This window comes from Phoca vitulina, unplaced genomic scaffold (assembly GCF_004348235.1).
Source record: "Phoca vitulina isolate PV1807 unplaced genomic scaffold, GSC_HSeal_1.0 scaffold9, whole genome shotgun sequence".
Taxonomy (NCBI): Eukaryota; Metazoa; Chordata; class Mammalia; order Carnivora; family Phocidae; genus Phoca; species Phoca vitulina.
Window position 1 is genome coordinate 51,054,573 of NW_022589712.1, and position 27,255 is coordinate 51,081,827.

Genomic DNA, 27,255 nt, shown 5'->3' on the forward strand with positions numbered 1-27,255 from the left:
ACTTGGACTACGGTGGGTAGAAGTGGACAGACTTAGGGATATTCAAATTAATCAGACTCAGTAATTAACTGGATTTGCAGGGTGACAAAGAATACCTCCTAGATTTCTGGCTTAAGCAACTGGATAGATGTTAATTTTATTTTATGGTGGATTTTATGATCCTGGCACATATATACTCAATAGGTCACAAGATTAGAAGGGTAGATGGGTGGGAAACATGAGCATGTAGAGAGAAAGCTGATAAAAATCAGTTCAAGACCCCTGAAAAAGTAGGACCAGATGGGAACCCATGCATTGGGACTGGCCCCAGGAAGGGGCACCTTTTCCATTTTATCGGGAAGGATGGAGAAGCAGCTGAGTATTTAATGTAGGTGGGCTGGGTTCAAGATATAGAGGGGGTTCCCATCGGATGGCTTTTAACTGCTCTGTGAAACTGAGGTACAGTGTTGGCTGGAGAGGAGGACAGTGTTTGAAGGTCTGAAGAGGCCAGGAAGATTTAAAATAGTTACTGGGAAGAGGAGAGAGTGAGCTGACCCCATCCTCAGCTCCAGGGGAGGGACATGTGAGCTGATCCTAAGCGCACTGAGCATCTTAGTCTCTGGCTTTAGTGATTTGTTCAAACCCGGGCACGTGACTCGAGTCAGCCCAGTCTGAGGCTGATTCTTTTTAACTGTCCCATCTCCGCACTGACTCCTGCCCCGTGAACTGAACAGAGCCCGGGAGCTACAGCGGTGGCAGCCGTCTTGCTCCCCAAGGGGCTCCACTTCCTCTCTGCTCCCAGCATTCTCAGAGCCCAGAGGCGGCGAGAGAGAAATCAGTGCTCGTGAAAAACGTCAAACCCGGATCAAGCGAACTGAAGCCAGTCTGCCTCTGAACATTTCACAGTGTTGTCAGCCAAGTGATTTCATTTGTTTTTCCCTTAAGTATTTTAAGAATAACTGCACTAGAACATGTTATAGTTTCCCAGGAGGTGTAAGATCCTAAGGTGAATCCATGCTAATGCCAAGTAAAGAGAGCTCGCCCCTTAACTCTGCCTTGGCCTCTGATGCTTCTGATGTTGGGAGCATCATAATCAACATTTGCAGTTATTTAGTGTTTCTAAACAACAGAACAAGTGTTTTAGTGTTTCTAAACGTGGCAGACGTGCATTATTTCGTTTAATCCTCAGAATACCCTTTTGAGGTGGAGAGTCCCAGTCTACAGAGAGGCTAATTAGCCTGTCTAAGGTCACATAGCTAGCATGACAGAGCCAGGATTTGAACCAAAGCTCACACCCTCAACCACCAGGCTACACCGGAACAGAAAAGCAGAGGCTTGGCTGATCTTAATAATAAGTCAGTTGTGTATACTGATATTTGATGATATTTTTGATAGTCAGATCTAGAAAAGAACTTAGAATGTATTTCATCCTCAACTTATAGGGGAGGAAGCTAGTTTAGAGACATCCTGGGTTTGACCCCTGCTCCATGCTGCTTGCTCCTACATTGCCCAGAGGGCTGTTTTGATTGCCATTTCTATAGGACTCCTCGGGCCCCCAGCTCCCACAAATCATAATATACTTTATAAATAACATCTGAGAAATGTCATCATTGATGTCCCAAGGCATTAAGACAAAATATAGTGAAGTACCCAATGTTCTGTAAGTGGTATATTACACACTTCTGAGACCAGTTTTTATGACTAAAACCTTTTAGTGTAGGATGTCAGTACTCTAAGGTGAACTAAAGTAGAAAGTTATGACTGCAAATCAGAATGAAGTTTTTTTCATTCATGTATCCTTCATTCATTCAACAGCCATCATGGAGCACCCACTCAATAACCACTGCGTTGTTATGGCTAGACCCTGAGATCCTCCTCAGTGCAGACCCCAGACCCTGGGAGTTTGTGCTAGCCAGAGTAGGGGACCTGCTTACCGCCTGGTGAGCTCATCTGGACAGATGATCGCTCGGCGTCATTAAGCTGACTTTGTAGCTCTTGAACGCGCTGGAAAGCATCCAGCTTCACACTGCGCTCCTGGGCAAGCCGGCTTCTCATCTGAGAGGAAAAGTGCTTAGGAAGCAGAGATGCTTTTTGGTACATACTTAAGTTCCTGGGGTTCCTCGGAGAGTGTGGGTCCAGGCTGCCCCAGGAATACAAGTCCTCATACAGTCCTGGTCAGGCTGAACTCAGCCTTCTAATGAGAGCTCGAAGAAGGCCAAGAACTTAACCAAAGAGGAATAGAGGCAGCCCTTGGAACCCCTTATTACCTTATCATAGCCAGGAGTTCACTCACAACATTTTTATCTTTTATGTTTATTTCACCACAGGGGAGGGGAGGAGAGGAAATGGAGAAGGGCCCAGTTCACAGAGGACCTTGTGGGTCAAAGCCATGAAACTACCCCAGGGATGGGAGGGAGCCCCTGGACAGTTTCAAGCAGAGGAAAGACCTGATCTCTCTCCCAGATCTCTGTTTGGTTCAGCTCATCATCTGCAGGGACGCCCTGAGCACCATCTCCCAGGCCTTATACGAGACCCCTACCAAGAGGTGACCTTTGTATTTACTCATGTGGCTCTCTGCTAGCACAGCTGGCCCTTGGACCCCCAGCCAGAGAGTGGCTGGGTCCAAAGTGCATCTCATCCACAGAGAGCACAGGTATTTTTTTCTTTTGAAACTTATTTTTATTTATATAAATATAAATTTATATAGGTTATACCAAGTAATTTAATTATAAAAATTACCTAAAAGTATAAAAAGTAATGTAATTATAATTATATTATAAAATTATGAAGTATAAAAAAGCAATAATAGTATAGTGGATTGAATAGTGCCCCCCCACAAAAAAAATTCATGTCTACCTAGAACCTCAAAAGGTGACCTTACTTGGAAATAGTCTTTTCAGATGTAATTAAATTATGATGAAGTCATATTGGATTAAGAGTGGGCCTTACATACAATGACTGATGCCTTTATAAGAAGAGGAAAGGGTTCAGACACACAGAGTGACACCTAGGGAGAGGGCCATCGGAGGGAGAAGGCAGAGATCGGAGTGATGTAGATACAAGCTAAGGAATGTCAAGGGCTACAGGCCGCCACCACAAGCTAGGAGAGAGGCAGAGAACAGCCTCTTCCTCAGAGCCCCCAGGAGGAGCCAACATCTTGATTTCAGGCTTCTGGCCTCCTGAACTGTGAGAGCATACATTTCTGTTGTGTTAAGCCATCCAGTTTACGGTGATTTGTTACAACAAACTAATCCACATGCTAATATAAAAAATTCAGCCACATGTGTTTTAAATCCTACTCTTGTCTGCATGGACCCAATGAGAAGGCCTATGAACTCTTAAAGCTGTGACCACAGGCTCATCTTACAAATGTTAAGGGGCAGTTTCTTGTGTGTGCAGATGCTCTCAAGTGTAGTTTAACTTTCAGTAGGAGATCAGATCCCCAGAGTTAGGAAAACTTCCTAATACAAATTAGGCCCAAGGTCCCTGTATGTACTGTAAGGATTGGTATAGGCTCCCCAGTCCCCAGGGGCAGGAACCAGGAAAAACATGTCGAGACTCCCTGAGCCAGGCTGGGGCTGAACCAATTTGAAAAATATTAGCAAAGGAAAAAAACATGCATAGGAAGGGCCTTGTGTTGTGTTAGGACCTTAAAAAGGATCCCACCTCACTTCACAGAGGTAGGTGCAATGATTTGCCCAAGATCCCACAACCAGTTAGTGGCAGAGCCAGGATCTGAATCCAGGTCAATCTGTTTCCAAAATTGTCCACCTTCATTCATATTCCCAGCAAAAAGACATATAGCCAATATTTGTTAAGAGCTGTGTATCAGTTTCAGTTCTAAGTGCTTCATTGGAATTACCTGAGTTAATCCTTCTAAAAAATCCCACGAAATGAGTATACTGTTCTCCATTGTACCAACGAGAAGACTGAAGCACAGAGAGAGCACGATCTAGCCTAAAGTCATGCAGTGGAGGGCCCCGGGGTGTGAATCAGGAAGTCTGAGTCTAGGGCCTCTGCTCTAAATGGTCTCCCCAGGAGTAGGAGGTAGGCAAGGACAATCATGCTCTCCAAGGTCAGATGGTCAAAATCTGCCCTTGGAATTGGAGGTTGGAGATGGATTAAAGAAGTCACTGTGGGTCGTAGGGGCTCTTGCTGGCTGAGGGTGGATTGCTAGTTGGTGGGGAGTGGGACAGTAAGCCCAGGGGCACAGGGGCTGCCAGCAGAGGTAGAGGGGTGGTTTAGATTGTTACATACATACACTAAAAACATGTATTTGTTGAGAGAAGCCTCAAAACATTTGTTCTGACTACTTTTAGATTCTTTACCATTAGAAGACAAAAATTAGTTGTTAACTAGAGAGGACTTTGAGAAACTAACACTTTATGTATGTATGTATGTATGTATGTATGTATTTATTTATTTTTAAGGAGGCTCCATACCTAGTGTGGAGCCCAATGCAGGGCTCAAACTCATGACCCTGAGATCAAGACCTGAGCTGAGATCCAGTAGGACACTCAACCGATTGAGTCACCCAGGCATCCCCTAACACCTTATTTTTGTGGTGGTTTTTAGAAAAGCATAACTTGAAAGATAAATATGTGACACCAAAATTTTCTTAAGGATTCAAGTCATATTTTAGTTTAGTTTTCATAAAATAAATGTGAAATTCTAATTTTCTTTTAGTCTAAAGCTACTCGTTTTTTTCTCCATTTCTCCACAAATATTTTCTCTAGCATTGCCTCAATTCAATTTTTGCCCTTTTTTATTTTTGTGGACTTCTCATTGATCTCCTCCTTAAGCACCTGAAACACTTGGCCAATAATTTAATTTAACTGTCCAACTTCTGTTTCCTAACATCTCTGGTGAATTAATTAAGTGATTTATTCCTTTGGTGAATGCATGAGAAGTGCCTGCTCTAGAAGGTGCTACTTCTTTTGCCTTTTGTATTGGATTATATTCTGTGGTCTCCTTTGTTGGAGCTTGCATTAATCCACATCTATATCTATTGTTTCTTCTTCTTCTTTTTTTTTTTTTCCTTTTTTTTGCTGTACGGGTATATTTAACAAAAATATATTGTGTCTGGAAATCACTTTTGCCTTTCCTTTTTGTCTCTGAAGTTCCAGAAACACCTTGAATAAAATCCTCTTATAATAGCTTCCATAATACTTGCTGCTCTTCCAGATTAACTATTGGAATTTTCTAAAAGATCCCTAGTTCAAAAATTATAGCCAAGTGAAAACATGTTTTTCATGTGGGTTATAAAGGTGCCAAGATTCTGGGCCTTGAGGCAGTAAAGCCATCATCCTCTCTCACCATAAGCAGCCCAAGCATCACCCCAGCGTGGGCAGAAGTACTTCCATTATCCTGGTGGGCCTAGAAATGACAAAGGTGAGGGACACCAGAGGCATGGAAAATTCCAGAAGAAGGCCCCAGCTCTGGCTGGTACATCCAGATTGTCTTCCGAGTGGCAGCTTCCTCTCTCTGGAGTTACCTGTTGGAGTTCTCTCTGACTTCTCTTCTGCTGAAGCTGGCCCAGTCTGGAAGCCCTCGCAGACGCTTCCGTCAGGAGCTGCAGGTGCTGTTCCTTTTGCTCCACGTCTTCCAAGAGCTTCTCCATGCTGGAGGTTTTCATTAGATCCATCTGTTGCCTGTGGCGAGCCTCCTGGGTTGCTCGGTGTTGCAACTCTCTCAGCAGTTGAGCCTGTGGCAGGAAAAGGCCAGAGGAAATGAAGAAGGCACAGAGTCTTTCCTCTCAGCAAAAGGCAGGGAACGAGAAGTTGCCCAAGGGGATAACCACCCCCTCCAGTAGGGCCCGGGGGCACGACTCTGGGGCGTACTCCTGGGCTCAGGGTCCTCGAGCCTGGCTGTTCGCTTCTGCGCTAGCAGGCAGCAAGACTACCAGGATCTAGGCCGGCTTGGCGGTTACTGTAAGCCCTGAGGCAACAGTCAGGGAGGGAACAAAAGGAACAAACAGGAAAAGCCAGGCAAGTGGGAATGCCCCCGGCAATACCAGGTCAAACAGTTCAGCCTTTCTGTGCCCAAATGTGATGATAATATGTATGTTACTTAGCTTATTAACCACATAGTGTTATCTACCTCAAACTACATGTGCAGTGTCCCTGAGCATTAATCACGAGATAGCAGGGAAGGGTTGGCCCGTGGAGAAGGGGTGATGTAATACACGCAATGAGTGGACAAAGGAGGTTCTAATCTTGCCTCTGTTTTGACTTCCAGAATAGCTCTGGGGAAGCCAGGTTCCAGATGGCTAAAGAAGGAAAAGAGTAGTAATAATTTGGTTCTGTTCTGAAATTTTTCTGATCAGTAGCACCATAAGCACCAGAGGGTCCATCCTCAGTTATAATACTAATACTAATACTGTTTGTATGGCGATGTTACAGTTTGCATAATTATACACCATTGTTTACCTGGTGCGCAATAACGGAAGATGTAGGGTCCAGAAGGAACAAATTATATGTTAGGTTTTAAATACGCCCAGCTTTCCCAGGCTCTTCCTTATACTTGGCTCTTCTCTCTCTACACCTAGGGTCTTTCTGCTTCCTTCATGCTCAGAGCGTTGGCACAGTTATCAAGGGCTTAAACTTGGAAACACCTTTCTTTTGGTGCCGGCCCCTACTGAGCAGCAGTAACTCCTGAAATGAAGACTTAGTATGGGTCATCCGGAAAGGACACAAGACTCAGTTTGGGGAATAATGCTGATGGCTGGGCCACACTCCACGTGCACAAGGTTGCTGTCAATGGAAAGTGTGCTTGGAGATGGAAGGACTGTGTCAAGGGCAGAGACCTCCACCCCAAGATGCCCTCTGGGTAATAAGATCCTCAGAGAAACACACACGTACACACTACACCGAAGAATGGTCTTCTGTATGGGTAGTACTTGCCCGTCTTAGCCAAATCCGAACAAAACCAAAAGCCTTTTGGCCACTCTCCTTGGTTGCTGGGCTAGAGAGGAGGGAGCAGGGAAGCTGAGGTCTGGGCAGTGGTTCTCTGGCCGCGCCCTGTGCTCAGCCTCACACTGCGGAGCCCTGATGACTGCTCTGGGCAGCGATGGTGCTGCTTCCACTACCACATGCAGCTTTGCAGAGCTGTCCAGGTTGTCAGAGAGAGGGAGGCAGAGGGCTCCTGGGGCTCAGATACCTGGTTCTCCTGCTGCTCGTGCATCCTGGTGTTGTCGGCCTGAGCCCTGGCCAGGGCCTGCCTTAGAGCCAGTAACTGTTGACGAAATAAAACCACTTCTTGTTCTGCCATTAGCTGGACGCTCAAGCACTCTTTTTTACTTTGCAGAGCTTCCTGTGAACGTCCCAAACACAGTGAGATAGGAAATAAGTTTCCTTTCCATAGTTTTAGTTTACAAGAGTCTCTAGACCACTTCAGTTATCCATCGTTTTTTAAAGCTTCCGGTAGCAAGGAGCTCCCACTGGTCACTTCCTCTGTGTCTTTGCTTAAGTACAGTGTGACAGATCAGAGTAAACAAAGACTTTCAGAAACACTACGTGAAAGTGTCCAAACCACTAGTATTTTGTGCTTTGGTTTCAATTCGCCTTGAGGGAGATTTTCGATTTGTTACTTCATTTTCCTCAGATAATCATGTTTGAAACTCAAAGATTTGCAGTATATTTTGATGAAGCTGCCTCAAGCCCTTGGTAAAGTCTCCCCCTCCATCTTTCCCCTTCCCTCGTGCTAAATTCTCTGATCTGTTCTCCCATTTGCTTCTTTGCCATTTACTTCTGGCTCTTCACTGTTTCTCTGGAGGCTCTGCCACTTCCCACGAAAACTCCCCAGCGGTCAGATCCTTTAAGCGTGTTGGTCTTGCCATGGGCCACCAGGCCACCCGGGCAGCGACGCTGCCCAGGAAGCCAGGCGCCCCCCACCTCGCCGCTCCCTGTGGGCGGGGCCTCCCGCCCCCGGCGCTCACCTTCTCTGCCCTGTCCAGCCGGCCCTGCAAGCGAGCCTGCCGCACAGCCAGCCTCCAGTGGCCCAGGCTCCTCACTTTGCACACCAGTGCGGCCAGGCTGCCGCTCTCCTGCTCCAAGGCCTGCAGCTGCTCCTGCTGAGAGAGGCTCACTTTCAGAAAAGCCTGCCCCCAACACTTTTCCCCCCGGAGGAAACGGCACAAATCCTAACATCAGAACCATGCCTTCCGGAGGATGACACAATTGTGCAGGGAGCCCCAGTGCCCCTTTTAAATGCCTGATGCAATGCTTTCTCGGGGAAACCACAGACTGGAATGCATAGAGTGAGCTAGGGGTCAGATGCTGGGATGAAATGCTGGTATCTCATTGCTAAATGAAATCACGTACTTTGGCTGGGTTTTCTTTCATTCCTTCATCAGGTCTGGCAGAACCCCATTTTGTCTTTAGGCCCTTCAAATTGTCGATCCCTTCTGTTCTTACTTCACCGATGAGCTCACACACTTTCTGGATCAAATTAATCTGATTCTCATCCAGCTTTTCCTGCAAATTGCAGACTCAAGTTCAAGAAGGGCAGGGAAGGAAGAGTCACTTTGCCTTCTAAAACACAACTTTCAGAAATGATTTCATGTGAAAAAACCATCCACCCAATTATTCCCTCAGGTATTATCTGGAAGTCTCACTAGCAGCCCCTTTAGCGTTGTCTTCAATCCCCAGGGCTTCATTATGTGGACCCTACACATCTTAGAGCCCAGGTTGTCAGCTGCCAAGGTAAGGTGAGTGGATAGAAAAGTGTAAGGTCACAGGTAGAAAACTGAACCACTCCTCTTCTCCCAAAAGGTTGCTTGAGAATTTGAACCTAGGGATTTTTGCTATCAGGTTGACTCAGCAGAATCCGACCAGATAGAACACTATAGATGAGCCACTAATGAGGAACTATATTAAAAATAGATAAAGTAGAGGAAGGAATCAGGCTGGCTACCTTCCCATTTAAGTTCCAGCAGAAATCTCATTATGAAACAGCCTGTTCTGAATGGTTTATGGATAATGGCTTGTGGTGGAAGGGCTTGATCATCGCTAAGTATAACTACAGACCCTGCATCCTTGGGTGAGGGGGGAGAGTTGGGTGTCCTCTCATCTCTGAACCACTTCCCTGGAGAGGAAAGCAGGAGGGTATTGCCCAGCCTGGCAGCCACGGCAGGATGTTTGGCTGCCGGCCACATGGCAAAATCTTCACCACCCACCTGGGACCCCAGGGTAGAACAGGGATTCTCCACTTTGTGGGGGCCTGTGGAACTGGTTTAGCCTGGGAGAAGTAGAGAATCCACTTTCTGTCTAGGAATCAGGCATAAGTTAAAAAAAAAAAAAAAAAACTTAAGAAAATTTTCAACAATTTCATACCCGAAAGATGACTGAGCAAATCCCAGACTTCACTGGCTGTTCATCCCTCTCCTGCAGTACCAGGCCCAGTGCATTTTGGTTTTAACCCTACAATATTTGTAAGCACTTGTATTTTGTGGATCCTTCATAAGTAGGAAGGAATCTCCAATCCTCTCTGACATCCACCAAGGCAGAGCACTGGTGGAAGCTCCTCTCAATGGAACAGCTTCAGGGACCAGCTGGAATGCCCGAGGAGAGACAATGAAGTATGGACTCATTGGGGGGCTGGCTCTGGGATCCGTCCAATAGCAAGAGAGGGGGCAGGTTTGTCCTGAAGTTCACATCTGTGGGGCAGCTGGACCAGGGTCTGTGATGGCCCATTTTAGGGCCTCTGTCTTACAGCTGCTCAGACATCATAAGAAAGCGACAGGCTTTCCAACCCCCCCCAACCCTGTGCCGTGGGCACATGGGCACCCCATCTCTCCTCTTCCAGATGGACGACCTTCCCTGACAGGCCAGCAGCTCCCGGACACCGGATGGGAGAGATAGGCTAACAGGCATTTGACGGGTTGAAAACCTCTCTGAAAGCGAATTCAAATTCTGAATCTGCCCAGTGAGTTTTCAGGAGGAGCCTGTTGCTACCGACACTGGGGTCTGGCCTGGCTCAGGGCACTGCACTCTCCTGTTTGGACGGTGGCACTCAATAGACAAAACCGTGATATCAGCTATTGGGGTTTCAGAGGAGACACCCCCCACCCTGCCTTAACAGCAATCAGACGGCAGCAACGGCAGCAGCAGCAGAGTGAGGAAAACGGCAGCCATCTAAATTGTCTAAAACTCAGTGTCTCTCATGGCAAAATAATGACAACCCATTGCTGACCCCTCCCTGCCGCGAACGCTGAGTGCTGGAGAATTCGTGGGCCCTGTGGGCTCTTGTTACCACACACACTCTGCCGTTGATCGCTGTGTGCGCAGAGGCTGTGGAGGTCACTGAGCCTCGGCTCCCACAGGACTGCCCAGACGTCCAACACAGGTCACTTACTTTTATGTGCACACACGTCGCAAACAAAGCTCGGACTAAGTCTTCATATTCCTCCTGGACTTCTTTTCTAATCTGCTTGTTGAGATTCAGATTCTCCTGTTCCAAATCTGTGAGTCGAGCTCTTAGAGCAGTGATTTCCATGATCATAGTATGACTGAGCTCTGCAACCTAATGGCAGAAATACTGTTTTAATGGAAGATAACTCAAGCAATCCAAACTGCCACTACAGAATAGTTCTTTGTATATCAGTGTTGGATTTGCTCTTCTACCTTGAATCTAATGAAAGAGGCGAACATCCTGTTGTACAAATATGGGTGGAAGAATCTAAGGTTGGCTTAAGGGTCTCGGAACAGTGCCAGACACATAGTAGGTGTCCAATGAATGGTTGCTGAATGAATGACCCCAGAAGAGACACACTTAGGTACTTTTTAATTGGATAAAATACTTCAGCTGTCTTCGTCTCCATTTCCAAATGGGCCTTCTTTGACACCTCAACCTAAATCCCTTTTCTTTGGAATTCACTTAAGCTGGCCTCAAAAGAAAACAAACGAAGCCCCCAACCCCAAACCCAAAACTAACAACAAAAAAGAAAATCAAAGCAATAAAAAATAACAAAAACCACCAAAAAAACTAAGAATAAGAAAGCCCTTATTGCTTAAAAAGTGAAAGCACACTCCTTAGGTGTTTCTGCAGTGGATCTTCATTGATGAGACTTCTATAGGCCACTCTTGACAGGGGCACAAGAAAATGACACTAGGAAGTCCCCTGTCTGGCTACTGCTGAGAATGTGGATTTGTGAGCTGGAAAAGAGAAGCTTTTTGGTAAGAACGGACCTACCTGACCAGCGTTGTCTTCAAGTGGATCTGAACTTCTTCGGATAATATCTAATTCCTGAAGAGGAGAAAACAATGCACAACCAAACTCAAACATTTATTCTTCCAACCACGACTCATTTCAGCACAACATGTTCCATACACCTCGTATTTGTGTTAATGGAGCTTCATTTTCAGATCCTTGGGCTCCATCTGGAGCCCAAATGCGTTTGCTGCCCCACTGGACTTTAGGATGCCTAACATGAGATCAGAAGATAGCATTAACTTCCGGGTATCCACACTGATGCCAAAGACTTGGCTACAGGGGGGCGCCTGGGTGGCTCAGTTGGTTAAGCGACTGCCTTCAGCTCAGGTCATGATCCTGGAGTCCTGGGATCGAGTCCCGCATCGGGCTCCCTGCTCAGCGGGAAGTCTGCTTCTCCCTCTGACCCTCCTCCCTCTCATGCTCTCTGTCTCTCATTCTCTCTCTCTCAAATAAATAAATAAAATCTTTAAAAAAAAAAAAAAAAAAAAAGACTTGGCTACAGGGATAAGCCAAACTGGGGGTGAAGCCGAGACTCATTTGATATTTGAATGCTTCATTTGATTTTTTTCTCAGACTTGTGTACTTTTCTTAGGTAAAAAGTAATATAACACTGAACCTCTAATGTAATCCACTTAAAACAGTGTGCAATCTAGGACAGGAGAAGTGACTCTTGGATCCCACCAGGGGGACCTCATTTTAAGGAAGTCTCATCAGTGAGACCCATGATGTACATCCTGAAGACAGAGTTTACTCAAGGATCCTGGCTTCTCTGCTAGACCAGGAACAGCACAGGCGCTTTGTGTTTGCTGAGGTGAGAAGGTAAGCTATGTATCTTCCCTGAGGGGCAGCTCCTTTGTCACTAATGTTTTATATTCCCCACTAGACACCTCCAAAGCACACAACCCAGTGTTGCTGGGCCATCACCCTTGCAGCTGAGAATACCAGAGCCCAAGAAAATGAACCAGTAAGAGGAGACATTTGGGGAGTAGCTTTCACCCTCCGTTCTTACGTGAGAACACCTCCCCCACCCTCTGTTCTAGTCTCCTCTTTGGAGTGAGTCCTGGGCCTCCCTACCCATACCTTCCCCATCACACTTCCTGTCTCTCTGGGAACATACCTGCTCTTTCTGACAGAGCTTCTGCCTAGCATGCTCCAACACATGCTCATAACACATGGAGTAGCTCTCGAAGTTGCTGCGTTCTCTCGCCATCACATCACAACCCAAGGAAAGGAGGCAGGCCTCAAGGTGGTCTTTCCTGAATGTGATCTGAAAAGGAAGGGGCATTATTCACAGCAGCTCCAGCAGGACGGCCTCACGTGCCAGGGCACATGTTGCCTTAGCTCCCAGACCCTTGTTCATTTCTCTGCCACAGAGAAACATGGGCTCTGGCCTTGTGAGTCTCTCTTTCAGGTCCACTCTTAGTATTCACAGGGCAGGGACAAGAGTACAAATAGAGGCCTACATGCCACATACCTAAGTATGCTAGATATTTAAGGGCTATAAGTCAAACTAATAAACTATTAATTCTCCTACTTTGAAAAAAGATCTTCAAAATAACTTGGAAGGGCAGGTTTGACTTTATCATTCTTGGACTACTCTGGGTCTATGCTGAAATGTGGTGACCTGGAGAGAGCTGGTTCACCAACTTACAGTTTACAGTATGACCCCCTTCTTTTCCCACCTCTGGCCCCACATCCCACTGTGGAGGGCTCTCATGTGCATGCAAATAGATACTCTGGCTATCTACATCCCTACACAGCTGCTCTGGACCACCCCTCAGGCTGGGGTATGCACACTGTCAGTAAGGCCCACTCTCCCTCTGGGGAGCAGGATCGGGAGAATTTCCAGGGAGAATTTCAGGATACCAGGCTCCTGAAGTGTGGTCTAGAAGGAAGGCCAGAGATCTGAGTGGGCATGTCCCCTTGGCTATGGGTATTTCTCACCCTGTGAGGAACAGTGGGGCTGGAGATGAGCCAGAGGAGCCCTCTGAAGAATGAGCATCCGGCAGGGGCCCCTCTTGCTCTGGTTGAAGGGACATACTGCTACTCTTTTGGCAGTCTCACTCCTTCCCTTTCTCTAAGAGATCGGGCTCCCTTTTGAAGAGGTAGCCATTAAGGAACAGAGGAAAAGTCCATCCCTCCAAGGCAAGCTAAGATTTCGGCTCTGGAGAGAAATGGGAGCCAATGTATAGAAGATAGGACAGATCTATCTGCTTAGGGCCTGCAAGTCCAGGTGAGTGCTCACGTGTGTCTCTATGTGTCCATATCAGTGAGTGCATCTGCGTGCATTTGTGGATGTTTGTGTGTCTGTATCCATTAGTGTATATGTATATGTATGTCTATGTCTCTGTGGATGTCTCTGTGACTGTCTGTATATGTCTCTGTGTCTATGTGTGTCCCTGTGTGTGTATCAGTAAGTGTGTCTGTGTGTGTACCTGGGTGTCTTAGGGGGCCTACTCCAAGACCCAGCCCGCATGCATACATGAGCTTTATCTGTGATACTTCCAGGGTCAGGAGGGCTCCAGGCTCACTGGCAGTGTGCTACAGAAGTTTCTGGCCTGGGGTGGGTCCTGTGTCTCTGACTTCCTTGTCCCTGTGAGGCCCAGTATACCTCCGTGCCCCCACTGACCTCCAGAGAAAGCCCAGCCAGGCTTTACCAAGGTGAGTTACTGAGACAAACTAGCAGAGATGGCAAACAGTGATAGAACTCAGTCCCGATGGAGTGAGGGAAGTGGGTCGCTCACCACTGCTGATGGCAAGGGAAATCAGGGTGACGTTTTGGAGGGCAGACTAGCTATATCTGTGAAAAGATTTTAAAATGTTTGTGCCCTTTGGCCCAGTCATTCCTCTTCCAGAACTTCATCTTTAGGGGATAATAAAAGTGACACACAAAAATATACATAAGCAGATGTTCTTTATAGTAGCCTTTCCAACAAAAAGAGAAATGGAAATGATCAAAAGTGCCTAATAAAGGGAAACAGGTTGACTCTTTCTCACCTCTCTGTACAAATGAAATACTAGACAGCCACCAAAAATTCTGCTGTGGACATAAATGTTTATTGACAAGGAAACGTGTTGATAACATGTACTCAAGTGAAAATAAGTACACTATAATAAAAGGGCATATAGAATGATCTAATTTGGTTTTAAAAAGTTAACGAATAAAAAAAATGATAAATAAAGTTTGGAAGGAAATATGCCAACATAATAGTAGTAGTTGTCAGTGAGGGTAAGCTAATGAGTGTATTTTCTAATACATCATATTTCTATTTTCTAATATAATCATAATATGTATACACAATTAAGATAATTATATATGAAAATGTACATGTAAATAAAATGTATACCCTAATGAAAAGATAGTAAAGCTTTTATAAAGATCATCAGCCACAGCAGCTTGGGTGCATTGAAGAGATGCAGAATGGAGACCGTAGATGAAACCCTCTGCTCATGGGGGATTTCATGAATGGGAGCCAGGCAGTCAGGGCAGGGTACTCAGCCTCCCTCCCTCATCTAGGGCCTCCTCAAGGGGCCCCTTCAGGGGGGTGGGAGTGAGGGCAATCCACCCTGCTCTGGAAAGTGAGCAGTAGGACAGCCAGATTTAGCTTCTGACATCAAGGCAAGGGGAACCAAGATTCCATCCCCTGGCTCTTGACTTCTTAATGGTGACAGGGTCGAGGCTACGTAAATTTAGTAATGACAAAGGAAACACTTCCCAGACTGAATATGATGAAAGCCTGAAACATTGAGGAGTTGTGAGACCATATTCAAGGCCATCAGGGTGTGGCTGGTGACCCTGTCCAGGTGGGCTGGGCCCAGTGCTTGGAATCGGCCACAGGGACTCACCCCTCACTGTCCTGGATGGCAGTCTCTGGACCTGAGTGTACCCATAAGGCCTCCAGCAACTTTTTGGCAGGGCCAACACTTCTCAAACTAATATCACCATAGCCATCATAGCAGATAGCCAACAAACAGAAATGCAGATTTGAACCTCAGTGGCCTTCTACCATCCCCTCTTAGCCAGTGTAATGCACCTCTGGGTGAGTCTGTGTTACACCAGAGGTGTAGGAATGGCCAGGACCCCCTTGAGCATCTCCAGAGGCCAGAGAAATTGTATTTTGTTATTGTGTTTCTTAAAAGCTCTTCTGCAACCTACCCTTGCCTTCCTAGGTCACTAAATGTCGGCTCTGTCTCAAAATGCAGCATGAAGTAGGTTCATCTTCCAACTTCCCCTTCAGGGGAGGTCCTTGGGTTCCATAAAACCACAGAGTGAAGACCATGCCCTCCCATGGGCTGATTCCTTCACCAACAGTTAAACCTGAACTGTGATGAATGGCACTGGCTGGAAAATCACCAGATTCTTCTGGAGAGCCAGCCTGGGGTGAAGCCTGGCAGGTGCTAGGCCTTGTTACGGCAAAAGTCTGGTTTTGCTGGGAGCAAATTGCACTTCTGTGGTTTGTTTCATCTTGGAGCCCCTCATAATTGGTCTAATATCAGGCATGCACAAGGTGTTTTGATGATGTTTCTAAAACCCACTTCTGCTGACAAAATGCTTCAGTGACTTCCCACTGACTCTGGGATGAAATCCTGACTCCTAAGGATTGCCTACAAGGCTGTTCAGCAACTGGTCCTGTCCACCTTTTCAATGTCCTCCTCTGAACTCTGCTATACTCCCTTCTTAAATTTCTCTACCTTCCTTCCCCAGCCCCTCTTCATCTGGCTAACTCCCATTTGTGCTTTAAGACTTGGCCCAGACAACACCTCCTCCAGGAAGTCTTCCCTGACTATTTCTTCCCTACCCCCTAGGCGGGTTGTATCTCCTGTGTATGCCTCTCTCAAAGCATTTAATGTAAACTACCTTTTCCTGACACTTCTGGGTCACCTGATTCCATAAGCTCTTTGAGGGCAAGAACTGTACCTTTTGCCTTTAATCTAATAAAGTGCCTAGAAAAAAAAAAAATAGGAGATCTATAAACACTGGCTAAATGAATGAATGACTTTTGGCATACGAATGGAAATGGTTCTGGAATCCACACAATAGACTGTTATAGTTCTGATTCGCAATAAAGGTCAGTCTCTAACTTTAGGTCAGTGTGTTTGGTATAAAATTTGGGCAAGATGTTAGAACTGATTGTGAAAGGCTGGTTTTTTTAGAATTTGGAGAAGGAAGAAAAGATCACTAGAGGCCAATATGGATACAAGAAAAATCAGGTCAGATGAACGTTTTCCTCAGGAAATAGAGCGCATGCGGTGTACCTGGATTTCAGCAGGGTATCTGGAAAGGTTCCTCATGATGTCCTTGTGGACCAATGGAGAACATAGACTGGGCAACAGTACAACGGATGGGCGGCTGGCCACAGAAAGACTGTGCCCAGAGAGTGAGGTCAACCTGAAGGGGACCCCGAGGGGGTAGCACAGGGCTTGGGGCCTGTCCTGGCATACATTGTCAGTAATAAATTGAATGAGGAGACCGAGGGCAGGCTGACATGAACCTGGGAGGGAGAGAGAGTGTGCTGGATGATAAAAATCCAGATTTTTAAGGATTTCAAGAAGTTCAGAGTGGACTAAATTGAGTAAGAAAAAGGCTAATAATATGGCAGCAGCAGGATGCCTGAAGGCAACGTGCGGGCTTCAGGTGACTGTTAGCCTCATGAGTCATCCGTGAAGCAGCTGCCAATACCCAGCACACTCATGGGCATTAATCAAAGCAGATCACACAGGACAAGTACACTTTCCACTGGTCAGACGATCTTGCATTTAGAGGGGACTGATCAGGATGGGAGGGCTGCTCATATAAAGTGATTGAAGGACATGAAAGAGGTTTAGTCTGAAGAAGAGAAGGCTGGGCTCAGGTCCTCTGCACAGAGGCGCCCAGGTGAGGGAGGAGCCCAGCGCCTGCTCCCTTTTCCAGTTCATGTGCCCTGGCTTGGGCCGCACCCATCTGGAGGAAGGTGTAACAATTTGTAACCCACCACCCAGAGGGGCACCCGTTTGGGTTTGTGCTATCAGAGCAGGCCCTTCGTTGTAATTTTACCGAGGCTTCACACATGCTAGCAATGGTGCTTAATTGAGTTTCTCGGACTGACCTGCCTTTGGATACCTAAAGTCTTGTTGTAAGGGGTCAGAACCATGACCTGTGATGTCCCAGGGACAGAACTAGGATCCATGATGGAGATGGTGGGGAGGCCAAAGCCAACTCAGTAAGAGCTGCTTAAAACAAGAGCTACCAGGAATGGCTGGGGAGGGCAGGTGGGCTTGCAAGAGAATGAGTTCCCTGTCATTGCAGATGATCCAGAAGAGGCTAGAGGTCCACCAGGCATAGAGTTTGGAGGGATCTAACGTCCTGGTGTCCTCTGATTCCAAGACACTGGCAGGCAGTCACCAACCTCTTCAGTGTACCTTGGGTTTCAGTTATACCTAATACGGGTTTGCCCTAATATCCACATTTCTTTCCTAGACAATCCCATCTTCAATGTTGGAGTAAAGCATATACGTAGGGGTTGAGCATATCTTGAGCCACAGACTTTTTGTTTGTTTTTATTGTGGTAAAATATACATCACATAACATTTGCAATTGAAACCTTTTTCTTTTTTTTTTTTAAGTAATCTCCACACTCAAGGTGGGGCTCGAATTCTTGACTGAGATTAAGAGTCACATGCTCTACCAACTGAGTCAGCCAGGCGCCATCACTTAGACAATTTTTAAGTGTAAACTTCAGTGGCATTAAGTACATTCACACTGTTGTACAATCAATCTCTAGAACTCTTTGCGTCTTGCACAACTGAGACACTTGTTCCTACTAAACACCAACTCCCCATCCCCCTCCCCCCAGCTCCTAACAACCACCATTCTACTTTCTGTCTCTATGAATTTGACTACTGTGGGTACTTCACAGAAGTGGAATCATGTAGCATTTATGCTTTTGTGACTGGCCTTTTTCACTGAGCATAAGGTCTTTAAACTTCATCCATGATGAAGCATATGTCAGAATTTCTTTCCTTTTTTTAAGGAGAGCCACCAAATTTTTTGCTTCAAACATATTTCTAAGCATGCCCTACCCTAATCACTCTGGTGAGAACCTCTGAGCTGCAGGGACCAAAAGGAACCACTTCACCTCCTCATCAGAATACACAGGACCACATTTGGGTGTAATTGAAAGCTTAAATGAAATATGTGTAAATCATCAAGCTCTGAGGAAAAAGTGTCCCCAGCAAGCTAGTGAATTCTCTACCTCGTAATTAGAAATTGAAGTGTTTATTATAAAATTATGGGGAATATTTGAAGAGCTTAGAAAAATAAAAGTTTGACGGAAATATTGTTTTAAAAAATTAAGCATATTTTGCTAAATCGGGTTTAAAAAAAATGGTTGAATTTCAAAGGCAACTGGATTCATATCTACCTAATGTACTTATGCTTCATTTGTTAATGATCCTGAAAGCTCTGCTATGGCCATAGAGCCACATACACTCTCTCTCTCTTTTTAAAGATTTTATTTATTTATTTAACAGAGAGAGACATAGCAAGAGAGGGAACACAAGCATGGGGGAGTGGGAGAGGGAGAAGCAGGCTTCCCGCCAAGCAGGGAGCCCGATGTGGGGCTCGATCCCAGGACCCTGGGATCATGACCTGAGCCGAAGGCAGATGCTTAACGACTGAGCCACCCAGGCGCCGCGCCACATACACTCTCTTATTCTGCCTTTTCAGTACTGTCTAGAAATAGTCAACAGTTGAAAACTCCAAGGACTGTGTATATGTGTATTGTACGTATTAAATACATATTATTGTTATTAAATATATATTATATACAGTTATGGATTCAAATATATATATAAACACAAAATATTGTTGACACTGGTTTCCTTTGTGGGGAGAGAACTGGGGATGGTACAGTGAAGGAGGGGTGGAAATGTTACCTTTCTGATATATATATATTTTTTGTATTATACATTTAAAAAATGTTTTCTAGGTAGTGGAATTATAGGCTATTTTAGTTTCTCTCTTCTAAATTTTCTATATTAAAAAACTAACACAGGGCGTGCCTGGGAGATGTAGTCAGTTAAGCATCCAACTCTTGATTTCTGCTCAGGTCATGATCTCAGGGTCGTGAAATAGAGCCCCATGTTGGGCTCTGCGCTGGGCATGGAGTCTGCTTGGGATTCTCTCTCTCCCTCTCCACTTGCTCTTCCACCCCTCACTGGCATGTGTGCGTATGCACATGTGCACTCTCTCTTTCTCTCTCAAAAAATTTTTTAAAAAATAATAAAATAGGGGGTGCCTGGGTGGCTCAGTCAGTTAGGCGTCTGCCTTCGGCTCAGGTCATGATCCCTGCTCAGCGGAGAGCCTGTTTCTCTCTCTCCCTCTGCCTCCTGCTCTGCCTACGTGTGCTCTCTCTCTCTCTCTGTCAGATAAATAAATAAAACTCTTAAAAAAAATAAAAAAATAAAAAAATAAAAAATCAACACAGGAAATGTTGCTAAAAACAACTTATTCATCAACAAACTCCAAGGTTACTTTAAAAAACTGGCCAAATCTGAAATTAGCCAACATGCATATTCTAATTTCTCTCCCATAATTTATTAGAAATCAATCTTTTTCCAAAATTAAAATGATAACAAGTGATTACTACTTTGAGTTAAGCCTCAGAATTCATATCTTTATTCTAAGGGAGTAAGGGAAGCATTAGGAAATGTGTTAAAGGGAAAGTCTTCCTTGTTTGGGTTTCTGTTACAAAAAAAACACACTCTAAAATGACTAACTTTCAATACATACCTCTAGTCCACCATCCTGGTAATTTTCCATTAATCTCTGTTTAAATTTTTCAACTATCTGTGGTCTGCTAACAGAAAAGTTTTCTTTCATGACATGGTGCTTCCAAAGGTCTAGGGGGAGAAACACACCAATGCTAGTATCATGAAACATTAAACAACAATTAATGGCTACTCTCTGAGACATAACACTGGACACAAGAAACTGTTATTTCCAAATACGCAAAAACTAATGGGTGAGGCAGGGGCAGGGGAGGAGTTGGTTGAGGTCACAGAATCCTCCAGAACATAGGAATAAGGAAGATCTCTAACAAGATTCCTAATGAAAAGATTTGGAAAAGTACCTCTGAAGCCCAGTGAACAATATTCTGTTATCATAACTAAAAATCCCGAGTCAAATGTTATTGTTGATCCAACATATCTATTTTCATTAAGTCCCTACATATATCTGAACAATTATTTTGGCCTAACACAACTAACAGAAATAAATGAAGAGCGGGGCGCCTGGGTGGCTCAGTCATTAAGCATCTGCCTTCAGCTCAGGTCATGATCCCAGGATCCTGGGATCAAGCCCCTCATTGGGCTTCCTGCTCAGTGGGAAGCCTGCTTCTCCCTCTCCCACTCCCCCTGCTTGTGTTCCCTCTCTCGCTGTCTCTCTCTCTGTCAAATAAATAAATAAAATCTTAAAAAAGAAAGAAAGAAATGAAGAGCTATTATATTTATAGTCATAGACTAGAAATGTTGAGAGCTGACAGACTATGGATTGAAGTAGCAAGAGGCTGACATATGAGATGAGGCATATACACAGTTATTCAGAGTAACATTGTTTAGGACAGCAGTAGCTTGGAAGCAACACATAAATTGTGGTATATCCTTCCAATGGAATAGTATGCAGCTATAAAAAAGAACCTTCTCCATGTATTGATATGGAAAGAACCAGAGTTTATTATGTGAAAAACGCCAGGTGAGGAACAGTGAATATAAAGTTATTCTCATCTTTCATAAGAAAGATGTGATAAATACAATAAAGGAGGAGCTATCCCCTCAAGCCTATTCAAGATTATCACTCCAGAAATACAGCATTCTCCAGTATCACTTCTCCCCTCTTTCCTCGGTCTTTCACAATATCACACATTATTTCTCCCATCCGTCTCTTAACCCCACTGCCCCTGTCAGCTATTGTTTCATTCCTTTGCTCCCCCCCTTTTTTTTGCAAAACTCTCAGAAAGAAAGGCCTATCTTTACTGTCTGTGACTTCTCTCAAAATCCTTCTTAAGCCTACTGACCTGCTTTTTCCCCCACAGCTTCCCTGAAACTGATTTTGTATTAAGTACCAGTGACCTCAACATGACTAAAAACATTCATTTTACTTGACTACCAGAAGCATGTCACATAATTTGTCACATTCCTCCTGCTTGAGAAACTTTCATCACTAGACATTGGGATACCACTCTGTCCTAGTTTTCTTCTTGCTGTTTGTTCCCTCTAGGTCCCTTTTGCTGGTTCTCCTTTTCCCCTCCCCACCTCCAGCTCTTAATATTAACTGTCCTCAGACTCAGCCCTTGGTTCACCTCCTTTTTTCTATCTACATTCACTCCCTTGGCTATTTCATTTAGTCTCATGGCTAAACATCATCCATATGCTCACAACCTTCAAATTTAGATCCAAAAGTCACCTGGAATCTCTTCTTGGATGTCTAAAAGGCATTTTAAATGTCATTTGGGCATAAATAAATTCTTGATCTTCCCTCCCTAACTTGCCTTCTCAGCTGATGGCAATTCTATTTTCCCAGTTTCTCGGGTCAAAAATCTTGGAGTTATCATGGACTCTTCTCTTTCTCCCACACCCAATACACAATCCATTAGTGGTTACTTCAATAATATGCCTTGAATCTGACCATGTAATACTTCCACTGCTCCCAACCTTGTTTGAGCCACCATCTCCCCATGCTCAGATTATTACAGTAGCCTCCAAAGTAGCCTCTCCCTTCTTCCACCCTTTTTCCTTCACAGTCCATTCTCAAACAGCAGCCAGAGAGATTCCATTAAAATATGTCAGATCAGGAGCACCTGGGTGGCTCAATCGGTTAAGCATCGGACTCTTAATTTTGGCTCAGGTCATGATCTCAGGGTTGTGAGATCTAGCCCCGAGTTGGGCTCCATGGTCAGCAGGGAGTCTGCTTGAGAGTCTCTCTCCCCCCTTCCCTCTGCCCCTCTCCCCCTCAAATGAATAAATACATCTTTTAGAATAAAAATAAAATAAAATAAAATAAAATATGTCAGATCATGTCACTCAAAATCTGGGACAGGCTCCCCATTACGTTCAGAGTAAACACTAAGAGTAGGCCCTAAATGATCCGTCCTCTTTTCACTCTTCCTCTCTGGTTTCATTTCCTACTACTCTCCCTCACTCTCTCCACTCCAGCCACACTTGGATCTTTCTGTTCCATAAACATGGTAGGTACTTAGGTCCTCTGTGTGGGCTGTTCTTCTGGATGGGCTGTTCTTTTGTCTGTTTATCTGTCTGCCCAGATACCCCCATAGTATCTAACTCCCTCATCACCTTCAAACTTTGCTCAATGTGTCACTTTCTCCATGAAGTCTATCCTGACCACCCTATTTAAAATTGCAATGTGCCTGCTTCAAACTTCCACACCACCATCCTCCTTACTCCATTATTTTCTTATTTCTTCTGTTTATTGCTTATTATCTGCCTATCCCCTTCTAGATGATAAAATCCACAAGAGTAAGGAGTTTTGCTCCATGAAAGTAAGGATGTATCCCCCAAACAGGGCCTAAAATATAGTAGTATGGCACATACTAGGTGCTCAGTAAACAGATATTGGATAAAAGAATGAATTAGTATATGCATAAAGAAGCATTGATAGTATATATTTAAAAAACTAACCAAAATGTTTACATGGGGCGACAAAAGGGGGTCAGTAGTGGCAATGAGATCTCTAAACACATATATTTTTATATTGTTTTGAGTTTTGAATCAGGTAAATGTATTAGCTGTTAAAAAAATCAAAACTTAATATGACAGTGCTGGAGCTGTGTAAATATATCAACACTCTTTAACTTCCATATGGGAGAGCAAGTTGTGCATGTGTATGTTTAATTATGTTGGGTACGGTCTACTTCCTTGTGCATGGCCCCAGGGGAGTCTGGAAACAAAGAGAAACCTATGGAGTCAGAGGTAGAAGCCAAGCCCTGCCCCACTCCCTTTTCTGTGGGGGTGCTGGCCACAGCAAGAGTACACACAGGGCTACTCCCTGTCCCCAGCTGTTTCTAATTTCAGATGTGATTTCCTACTCATACTTTCATTTTTTCTGACAGGAGAAGTGGTGCACACAAGGGGAAGCATCCAGCACAATCCTCTCAGAAATGTGGCTTTGACAGAGCAGGAGCCCCTTGCAATTATCTTATTTATTGGGTGGTCCTGATTTTGAAAATTCTGGGGTTCCAGAATTCCACAGTTGGATACTTTCCATCATAAACAGAAATCTGACTTTGTTTTTCCTTTAGGATAATAAAGGTGAGTAGACATAATACCACTGTCCTGGCATAGTTGACGTGGAAAATCCAATAGAGTTAATGTGCCTAGAAGTTCACACTTCTTAAGACGTTTAAGACTTTTTGTTAAGTCTAAGCTTTGACAAAACAGAGCTCATGTATATTTCAGAAAATTTTCAGACAAGAAATTGGATACTTTTTCCAGGGTACATTAGCGGTAGGTCTCTGGCTCACAGAAAAGCCTGGCGAGGGACCACATCTGCCACACACTTCTGGTTTGGGGGCCATCACCTGGCAAATGCCCACAGGGGTGGTTTTAGGGTTTAGCTCTGGGCTCAGCTGAAGGGGACGTATTTTTTTTTTTTTTTTTCAGCTGAAGGGGAAGTATTAAGTATTTTACCAAAGTGCTGGGAAATCTTCCCACCATACTTCTTCCTCATGAGTTCAAGTTCAAACATGCAAGTACTTCTGTAGGCAGGAGTAAGGGGAAGCCAGGGAGAGTTGAATTCATCCAAGAGAAGTAATTCCTGGCCAAGTGGAGTTTGTGGTCTCCAAATGGGTCTCATTTTCAGTGTGTGTGTGTGTGTGTGTGTGTGTGTGTGTGGTCATGGCGTCTTTAAGCTGAAGCAGTTTTAGACAGCAGCATGGAGGTGGGAAGGAGACAGCACACTGGAGGTTAAATTAGCGTTTTGTTCTTTCCTCTCCCTCTGTTCCCAGGTCCTTTGACTGGAGGAAACTTTGACTTCCTGGTGGCCAAACCACTTCCCCTCTCTCCCTCTATGAACACTCTCCCTACCCTCTAGTCAGCCTCCTCCCTCTAGGAAAGGCATTTTGGTTTCATAGCATTTCACTTCTCTAACACAACCACTAGCCTCTGCCTAAGTGGCTCCTGGGTCCTGAGCTGAGCAGAACTGAAACTTGAAGGCATCCAACTGCCAACCAACATTCTCCTGACCAGCCAGGGGTCCCCAGAAGGTGGGTAGGTTGGAACCTTATTGCTTCAAGCATATGTATGTATGTATGTATTTTCTACTCCTGTGTTTCTCAAACTGCTCCCCAGAACACTAGTCCCTTGAGTGGATGATAGATACTCATGAGGGGAGAAAAGTGTTCTGTGGTTAAATAAATTTAAAGAACATTACAGTGGGTGGGGGGATGGGGTAATTGGGTGATGGGCATTAAGGAGGACACTTGATGTAATGAGCCCTGGGTGTTATATGTAACTGATGAATCACTAAACTCTACCCTGAACCTAATAATACACTATACGTTAACTAACTTGAATTTAAATAAAAAATTTTTAAAAAATAAAGAATATTTCATACACTCTCTTTTGGAACTTTATAGTGCACACTATGATAGTAAAGGCTCTGAGAAGGCCTGGAGCAAAGAAACCTTTTTAACATTATTTACCACAAGTTTCCCAAACTTGTTTTGGCAAAAAACAAATAAACAAAAGCTTCCCCCCTGCCCCCCAACCCTTGCAAAACACAGTAGAAGTCCTTTCCTTGCAATCAAGACTAAGAGTTGGTTTGTTAATCAAAAGAAGTCTGTTAAACCAGAGAATGCTTTAAAAAAATGACTTGCAGTATCTTAAACATTTTATTTAACTTAAAAATATACAAACATTTGCCAATTTTCTAACATAGAACTTAGGCCTTTTCTTTGTATGCACCCACTCATTGGAGTTCTGTACTATCTTTCTTCTAGAAACCATAACACATTGTGTGGTTTTCTAGTATGTGGTTTTATTGGTTTGCTTGTTTCTTTCTTTTTATGGAAAGAAAACTAGAAGACAATGGAACAATCCAAATGTATCATCTTTTTAGGGCAGTTTTAAGTTCATAGAAAAATTGAGCAGATAGTACAGAGAGTTCCCACATATTCCCTGCCCTCTCTACCCCCAACACACAGCCTCCCCAACTATCAACATCCTACACCAGTGTGGTGTGTCTGTTACAACTGATGAGCATACACTAACATGTCATTATCACCCAAAGTCCATAGTTTACATTACGGTTCACTCTTGGTGAAACTATGGGTTTGACGAATGTATAATTGGCATCTCTCCACTATTATACTATCATACAGAATAGCTTTGCTACCTTAAAAATCCTCTGTATTCTGCCTGTTAATCCTTCTTTCCCCTCTAAACCCTTGGCAACCACTGATCTTTTTGCTGTCTCCATTGTTCTGCCTTTTCTTGAAAGTCATATATTTGGAATCATACAATATGTAGTCTTTTCAGGTTGGTTTCTTTTGCTTCGGTAATAGACATTTTTATCCATGTCTTTTCATGGTTGGATAGCTCATTTCTTTTTAGCATTAAATATTATTCCATTGACTGGATGTACCACAGTTTATCCATTTCGATCTCTTTTTGTACTCCTATGTCATTAGTTTAAATAATACTTAATTAAATTACTCAAACACAATGATAAGCAAAACTGGCATGAACAGGTTTGGAGCAAACAATGATCAATGATACTAGGCAAACATAGGTAACGCAAAGACTGTGATCAGTGAGTATTTTGCCAGCTTGTGTTACCAAGGGAACGGAAAGCATCAGGTAGCCCGTGAGTCTGTTAGTACAGGGTGATGGAGAGAACCACTGCACTAACATGTTAAGAAACTGGTGTTCTAGGGCACACTGCTGGGAAGGCTGGCCTTGACCATGCTCTCCTAAGTGTTTGGATTATGCTTCCCTCAAACAAAACATTTTTGTCCACTCACTATTAACATGTGTATATTTATGTATTTCTAACTACCTACAATACTATCACTGGCTAATATTGTATAGCAGGATATGCTTAGGGTGAAGCTCATCAACAATGAGAATGGATCTCAATCTACATTCCTAAGAGTTTTCTTGACCTTTTAAATTTTTTTGTCTGACTTCTTTTCAGATGTGGTTATCTTTTTAACCTCATAATGTGGCTGACAATAAGCATGTACCAGGATTAGAAGTGTCTCCACTAATTCTTAGTGCTTGCTTGTGGATTGCCTCAAAGTGGTCATTTCGGGACACCTCAGTGTAGAGTGTGACATGTGACTTCTTATATATGGATTTAATCTATTTAGAAGCTCTAATATTTTCTTCCCACACCCCTGAGATATAGGCACTCCACTCTGGAGATTGCTGACCTTATAAATGCTCAGAGAAATTGAGAAAGTCAATTAAGAATTACTTCAATGCCAAAATGTCAAATATGGGGAATAGCAGAGACTTTTTGAATCCATGGAGCCCAACTCTCTGCTAAGCCAAGCCCTGAGACTTAACAAGGATGTCTGGAGCAAATTTTTAAAGTTCTCAGGGGAGCACCAGTTCAGTTCCGGCAAACTAGCACTGGACCAGGTGTGGCTGCCACATTTTCAGATGGTCACTGATAAATTGGAAACCCCTTCAGAAGTTATACAAGAAGATGAAGCTCCAAGACAAGGTGGGAAGGAGGGAGGAGACCGAGAAGTATTGGAGGGTTTCTTTCTGGCTGGTAATAAATGTAGACACCAGAGTTGGCCAACAGGGACAGAGAAGACCCTGAGGGAAGGACAAGAGCTTGGGATGTCCCCTGGGTCTCAATACTCTCCATTCCCAACTCCCTCTTTAGAAACTCATAGTGCCAAGCTAACCTTCGCCACAAAAGGTAGTCTCTGCATGACAAAGCAGCCCCTGTTGGAAGCCCCATCCACTATGGTGGCTTCTTGCTGCTGAGATGCACAGTAGGTGGGTGGGGATTCCAAGGTTTTATTGCCTTCTTTGAAGGTTCCCGGTCCACAGGTCTCA

The 27,255-nt window shown here is 44.3% G+C and overlaps 1 protein-coding gene across 1 annotated transcript in view; it reads right to left on the reverse strand.

Annotated features, from left to right (window-relative positions):
• Positions 1–27,255, reverse strand: part of LOC116634600 (coiled-coil domain-containing protein 162-like) — a 56,770-nt gene that overhangs the window by 2,320 nt on the left and 27,195 nt on the right. The window contains exons 8-16 of the mRNA XM_032408096.1: positions 19,961–20,070; positions 12,308–12,457; positions 11,170–11,223; positions 10,333–10,500; positions 8,301–8,453; positions 7,916–8,047; positions 7,138–7,290; positions 5,474–5,683; positions 1,914–2,034 (exon numbers count right to left, since the gene is read on the reverse strand). Of these exons, the coding sequence (XP_032263987.1) occupies positions 1,914–2,034; positions 5,474–5,683; positions 7,138–7,290; positions 7,916–8,047; positions 8,301–8,453; positions 10,333–10,500; positions 11,170–11,223; positions 12,308–12,457; positions 19,961–20,070 (1,251 nt within the window). The remainder of the gene's footprint in view (positions 1–1,913; positions 2,035–5,473; positions 5,684–7,137; positions 7,291–7,915; positions 8,048–8,300; positions 8,454–10,332; positions 10,501–11,169; positions 11,224–12,307; positions 12,458–19,960; positions 20,071–27,255) is intronic.